The sequence below is a fragment of the Sander lucioperca genome, chromosome 2 (genome assembly GCF_008315115.2).
Source record: "Sander lucioperca isolate FBNREF2018 chromosome 2, SLUC_FBN_1.2, whole genome shotgun sequence".
In the NCBI taxonomy this organism is placed as follows: Eukaryota; Metazoa; Chordata; class Actinopteri; order Perciformes; family Percidae; genus Sander; species Sander lucioperca.
In genome coordinates, this window is record NC_050174.1 from 7399216 (window position 1) to 7406260 (window position 7045).

At 36.9% G+C, this 7045-nt stretch overlaps 1 protein-coding gene across 3 annotated transcripts; it reads right to left on the reverse strand.

The window, feature by feature from the left end:
- Positions 1-894: 894 nt before the first annotated feature.
- Positions 895-6795, reverse strand: cdo1 (cysteine dioxygenase, type I). 3 transcript variants are annotated; one of them, XM_031305511.2, is made up of 6 exons: positions 6530-6784; positions 6260-6307; positions 4993-5070; positions 3837-3994; positions 3083-3252; positions 895-1863 (listed from the first exon to the last, which is right to left on the reverse strand). In XM_031305511.2, the coding sequence occupies exons 1-6, from the start codon at positions 6697-6699 to the stop codon at positions 1834-1836; spliced, it is 654 nt and encodes a 217-aa protein (XP_031161371.1). In that variant the 5' UTR covers positions 6700-6784; the 3' UTR covers positions 895-1833. The 3 variants fall into 3 exon arrangements, with proteins under 3 accessions (XP_031161371.1, XP_031161372.1, XP_031161373.1); XM_031305512.2 differs by lacking the exon at positions 6260-6307 and having other exon boundaries at positions 6530-6795; XM_031305513.2 differs by lacking the exons at positions 6260-6307; positions 6530-6784 and adding an exon at positions 5656-5776.
- Positions 6796-7045: the final 250 nt, after the last annotated feature.

Below are 7045 nucleotides of genomic sequence, written 5' to 3' on the forward strand. Positions count from 1 at the left end.
ATAAAAAGTTGAGCAATCAATATTTGCTTTGTATCAAAGTACAGAGGGTAATGCACACATTAGTTTGCTTGCCAGGCAGAGCTTATCTGTTAAACAATTTCCAGAATTACTCTAATGCAGGGGTCTTCAATGTTTTTTAGGCCAAGGACCCCTTAGCTGAAAGAGAGACGGAGTAGGGACCCCCTACTACTGTACATATATTGTATAAAATTGAGTTGCATGTTAAACTGGGCCGGGTGGATGAAAATGAATAGATATATATTATTTATACATCATGTTTTAATGTTAAACATATATGTGGAAGGCACAGTGAATCCTTAAGTGGTAAACTGTATGGCTACCATAGTGGCTACTTTACCTATTGTAAGCTTATCTTCAATGTGTAAATTAAATGGGGTTTTTTTCACAAATAGGCCAAATTATCTTTTCTAATAATAGGTAGGATTCATATTATTGTATATTTTCAGACATATTTGAATTTTTGAAAAAAGAAACTTTCAAAAACATTTTAGAAATAATATGGCGGCCCCCCTGCACTTACTCTAAGGACCCCCTAGGGGTCACAGACCCCCTGTTGAATATCTCTGCTATAATGTACTTTTATGTGACTATTAATGAACATTTAGAAGTTGCTAGCCAACATTAACTATATGTAAGAGGTACTAAAGATAACAAATGTAAGCGTTTACACTGCATCCCACACCAAAAGGCACACATGTATCAGTTGTTATTTTGGTGTTTGACACTGACGCTTTTGCAGGTTTGCAGGTTTTACAGGTCTACCAAACAAGCTCTGTGCATTTCATGTGCTTGTTGCATACTGTACAGTATGAGACACATATAATCTATTACAAAAACACATAACACGAAAAATGAAGACAACAGAAAATCAAGTTCTGTGAAAGGGTAATGGTGTTTAATGGTCTACAGTTATGGCCAGATTTATCATTTACTGCATCACGGAAATCACTTATGCATTTGACAGTGCTATGCTATGCTGTAAAAACTACACACTATATAAATACAGCTACAATTAAAAATATGCCAGAATCCTGAGAAAAGGTATGTGTTTTAACTGAACATATTGTCTGCTAATAATACAAAAGACTTTCTTGGTCAAAACTTAAGTACGAATACATTAAGGAGTAACACGGAAGCTTGCTGATTCCAACACTCTCTTCCCTGTAAATAAATTACAACCATAGCACTTTTAAAAACAACACAACTCTAAAGCTTTACATTTCTTTTTTCCCAATGCAAATGGTACAAACTTTTTGTTAATTAGATTATACAAACAATGTTACATCATCACAATTTTCAACAGGTGTTAAGACAATTTTGAGTGGTCTAAATTGACAGTAAATACAGCTATAAAAATGCTCCATCGTTTACTATTTTCCTTTTCTTGAGATATGAAATTTAAACACTATTACAATATATCCCACCTTTTTGAAAATGCCAAAGCTCAGCTCTTTGACTATGGGCCATAATTTTACAAAAGTGTTGTTACACAGGTCGTGGATGGACAGGAATGTTGTTATTGGAAAAGGGTCTCCTCAGGCCTAGCAAACAAAAGGCAGATTCAATCCATGTCCAAGCCTATTCATGCATTCGTCCTGTGCTCATCAGTATTTGCCAAGCTCACACTGGGCAGCGATAAAGCCATTCTAATTACTGGGTTGTCCTTTTGAACTGGACCGCTCCTGATTTTTTAAATGGGTTGCTTAGTCATAGTAGGTCCACATTTCACTTGCCCAGCAGTTTCCCTTGAATAACAACATTGTCATTTTCAACACAACTGTCTTCCTCATCTGGAGCTTCCTTTGGTGACTATTAGTTGTTCTCTTGTGAGAATGTGGTTTCCTAAAAAAAGAGTAGAAAACAGAACAAGTTAGCCTGTGGGGTCAGGTCATTAATCACTGAATTAAACATATACAGTAACTTGTCCTTTAAGCAAGTCTTGCCCAAAGCTAAATCAGGATTGTTCAAAGTCAGGGTTCAAATTTAGATTTAAATTACGTTTTCCAATGTCATACAGCACCTAATTGGTCATCGGTCCAAAAAAACCTAACCTGAGACCACAACAACTGTTGAGAGCTGGGGGCATATAGTAAGTTAAGTTCGTTGTGTACTTACGCTCACTTACGCACTTTTACTATCTTATCTCCTCTGTTTGGTGTTGCAATCCAATGCACTGATTTGACAGTGTTATGGACAAGGTATGCTTATACAACTTGTAGATTTCAGATAAGACCACTGTTGTTGAACGGGTGCCAGAAACATTCCTATACTGTACGTGCTCTTGTTTTTACTTCTTTGTGTTACTTTCATTGTCTGTAATTTTTTTTTTAATTATGTGCGGGTCTTTGGATTACAATTTTAAAGGAAACATTATATCTAAATTGTTAATTGGACTTAATTGCATTTTACTCTCCCTGAACATAAAAAACTAACATTTCTTGCATGCTAAAGGAACTTTTTTGTTGAGCAGCAGTAACTGGAAACACATGTAATGGTAAAGAAATGGAACATGTCTATTAAATCCCTGAAACCTTAAGGGGTACTGCTTTAATTGCTTATAGACTGTGCTTAATGAGAGTAGCTAAATGCTATAAAAACCTGGCATTTCCTGCTCCTAAGGCAGGGGGTTAGGAAGTATGTGTGTTCAATTAACTGTTTGTAGTAATCCTATGTGTGGTGGTAATATGTGATAATATCTAAAGTAAGAATGATTACATTAACAGACGTGTACTTGCAGTTATGTATTAATATGAAAAAAATATTTCTGGCCTCTATAGTACCGAGTCTTTGTCTTTCTCCGTTCAGTTGTTAACATCTACGGTGACATTACTTTAGGATGTTAGTGTTTTGCATAAAATGCAAAAGTTTTTTTTTGTACTGTGCATATTGCCATACCATCACATATCTCTGGGTTTTAACTTCCCACATTTACAGTTTCATGAATTCCTCCTACAGAATTTGATTTTGCAAAGTTTTGGGCGTCCAAAGAACAAGAAATACTCCTTGGTTACCATAAATTGTAATAAATATGTATGTATTAAAGCCATAAAAACTCCCTTACAAATGGAGTCCTCTCGCCCTTTTTGCTCCAGAAGGTCATCTTGACAGTGTTCCTGTGCCCTGTCCGCTGGTCAAAGGTCTGGCAGGACTGGAAAGGGGGACTGTACAGGTGCAAACTGGCTGCACACTCTGTGTGGCTGCCATTTTCCACACGATGCAGGCCAATGGAGTCTAGAATATGCACAAACACACATAAAAAACATTCATTTAGACAGCGTTTGCAACTTGAATGCTGTGAAATGGGGCTCACAGGCCATTCCTGACAGTGCTGTAACCAACAACTGAGACCAAACATTACACCAGGGCTCTGCTGGCTTTGGGGAAATACTCAGTCTGCAGACATTTGGGGGGAGGAGACCTGAATACTATTCATTGTAAAGTTACAACTGGCCATTACTTCCCGTGAGACCAGTTTGGCATTACATAATTACAGAGGTTGGAACTTTGGTATTACTTTACGCTGTAAAAAGTGACACACTTATTACACAGTTGCAAAGACTCCTGACTGAAGCCAGTCAGAGTTTCAGAGATAATACATATCTCATGTGGGACAGAACATATAGAGGATGGTTGTTCTATTGCACTGAACACAGCATAATAATGTTAATGTTTCACCATATTTAGAAGCAGTTTCTCACCTTACCCCCACACACACAAACAAGTATTAATAGTATCAAGACATTTTAATACTGAATGGCCAACTCTAATAAAAAAAAAGAAAAGAAAAGAAAAGAAACAATTGTCTGGTTTCTCACCGTTTATGTAAGCAACCTTGTTTTCTTGGAGAATTCTCTGTGACTTCTGGACCATTTCTCCTTGTGATTTACTGTCCGGCCACTCAAACAGCGTCTCCTTTAGCTGACCCTGCAGCAGCTTCATGAAACAATGGGAGTCTGTGTGGTCGTGGATGCTACTGCAAATTGTAAAGAAACAAAAAAGCATACAGTGTCAGAATATGTCATCTTCATGACCCTCGGACCAAAAGCAACATTCCAAATCTGTCCTGAATTTCTGGGATTTGGTCAAAAGGTGAGACAGTTTTCAAAACTCTGGATCTCTTCTTCTTGTGTTATAAAATTCTGACTGTTCCTTCAGACTGGCAGATACCAGATCCATGCATAATATAACGTAATGCAATTACAATCTTGTAAGTAATAAACCATAACAATTACATAAAATGTGGAAGCCGCTCTTGTGAAATATGGTTGTCCTACCACTAGAATAGTCATGTTTGTAACCATTAGTTCTTAATGTATGTTTGTGCCAGCTGCTTGTCAAATAACATGTAATCAATATTATTAAGACATTGATATTATCAACTCATAACAAACTTGATTGAAAGGAATCTTTCCATTTCTATACTTCAGGTGTTCAGGTGACATTTGCTGACAAAGTGCTACATGCGATAGATATCATCAAATAAAGTCTATTTACACAACCTTTCCGTCTGTCTGTAGAACATTGGACTCTCTTATCTCTATTAACGTGACACAATAATTGCCAGAGAAAATCACTTGAATTTGCAATAGAGTTTAAGCAACTGGTGTAATAGGTTTAAATGTGCTGTAATCTCTAATACCTTGATACAAACTTAAAATGAGCAAAACCTCAATCTGATAATATTGTATTTTGCAATCAATAAGCAACAACATTACATTACATTTAGCTGACACTTTTATCCAAAGCGACTTACAATTGCTATATATGTCAGAGGTTGCACGCCTCTGGAGCAACTAGAGGTTAAGTGTCTTGCTCAGGGACACATTGGTTGATGTATCGCAGTGGGAATCAAACCCAGATCTCCCACACCAAAGGCATGTGTTATATCCACTGCGCCATCACCACCCCAATGACCATGTTAAAGTTATTTTTGCCATGTTAATTATACTTATGCATGTGGAAGCATCTCACCTGCCGTGGCCTTCTCCCCAGCACAGAATCATGAGGTTGAACTTTCCGTTACCCTCATCAACCAAGTTCCTTGTGTACCTGCAAAAGAGGACGATTCCTTTAACACACAGGGAGACATACAGGCATTGAACAAGTCTCAAAGGAGTACAGAGGAGAGCTTTTTGTCAAAAATTGTAAATTAAATGAAAATGTTTAGTTAAAGTTGAGACATGAAACAAACCAGTAGAAACGTGCTGCTTTACATTGAATAATTAATTCCAATCATTTTAAGAAAAACCTAAATCTCAATGCGAGCACCAATATTCAAGCATTATAAAGTTTATGTCAAATTACGCCCATTTGATTTCCATTTATATGGCTAATTCCAGTTTCGACACAGTAACCCTATTGTTTGATTACTTACAATGCTCTACTTATTGTTAAAAATATAGCCTAATTATATTATACGCTCTCTCTCTCTCTCTCTCTCTCTCTCTCTCTCTCTCTCTCTCTCTCTCTCTCTCTCTATATATATATATATATATATATATATATATATATATATATATATATATATATATATATATATATATATGTGTCCCCCGCACTAAAATCCAGATGGACAAGGGGTCACTGATACCAATAAAGTGTATGTTCAGTTTATTTCCCATACAGATAACCTACTCATATCATATAGGCCAGTCTGCGTCATTGCTTGGTCTTTAAATATTGTCGATACTCAGTCTCCAAATATGTTGGAGGCAGCTGCAGCCCGCCCGCCGGTAGACAGCAGACAGTGCCAGCCAGTCGGGTGTGTGTCCGTTCTCAGTGTTGATTGGATGGCCCACTCACCCTCCCTCCATTGATCCCTCACTAATCAAAACACTGGAGCTATTGAGAACCTTTGAATAGAGCTCCCAAAATTTGTTGTGAGAAGTCGTCCCCCCACCCCCCACTGCAGAGTTAAGCATTTAGCCTACCACAAGCTGTTGTATGAGGTTATTAGCTCAAAGTATAAGTGCCGCTTTAAATAGACTGCATTCATGTGAATTCTGCAGACAAGTCGAGTTTTTCTTCGCATATATTTAAACAAACATTTTATTCGGATAAAAAAGAAGAAAGAAGAAGAAAAGAGCTATTCTGTATGAAAACAACAGCTGGTTTTCATTCAAATATAAGAACGATGCTTTTTAAATTATAGACATTTAACAACTGATTGTATGGATTTTATAAATGCATTCAGTTTGTAAACTTTATAAACAACCTATCCTACATTCATTATATTCACCTGTTTTTCCAAGTGCAGTTTGACTTTTTAGAGCAGCCATCAAAGGTGCTTTTTGTAATAAAAAAGTAAGAGCAGCAGACATACAATTCAGACACCATGTGCACAGAAGTAAACATGTGATTGAAAACAAACGAGTTAAAACAACACATTAGGCCAAGGTGATAGGCAAGGCTACAGAGTGCAAAGTGCATCAACATAATAAATGAGTTATATTTGATTAATAAGTTGCTGTAAAAAATCAGAAGCATTATCAAGCAAACTTGTTTTTACCTGTACTGATCAAACTTTGCATATTTCACCCAGTCCTGAGGATTGCTGTCATATGCTTCCATTATGCCTTGGACCTCCTCAACATTGATGCTGTCACTCTCGAAGATTTTATGCAAGATCTTGATCAGGTCATCCAGAGTTTCTGGCTTCACCACCTCGGTGTGCTCCATCTCTCGGCAGAAGGTAATTTCGCAGATATTTCTGTTCAGTTAAAACAAAAGGTTTCTCTTACCAACTTTCTGCAGTGGCTTACTTTTTATAGGCTAGCGCCGCAATTTGGGAGCAAGCTGGTGTTGGACTGTACCATTATGGAACAAGGAACTCCCACAGCACATAGTCTAATTTAAATACATTTGTTATTAGCACATAAGGAACTATTGCTAAAATATGTGGCTGGATCTTACCACATTTATTCTATAGAAAATATATAACTTCTGTTTTTTATTATGCATGTTTTCATCAAAATATGCACTCATTCCACACATTAAGAACTTGGACTAATCCTCTTTCAGTCCA

Coding starts and splice junctions, on each gene's coding strand:
- cdo1 (XM_031305511.2), bottom strand. CDS start 6,699: ATGGAGCACACCGAGGTGGTGAAGCCAGAAACTCTGGATGACCTGATC. Junction 6,308..6,529: donor GCAAAGTTTGATCAGTACAG/GTAAAAACAAGT, acceptor TATTACAAAAAG/CACCTTTGATGGCTGCTCTA. Junction 3,995..4,992: donor TGGGGAGAAGGCCACGGCAG/GTGAGATGCTTC, acceptor TACAATTTGCAG/TAGCATCCACGACCACACAG.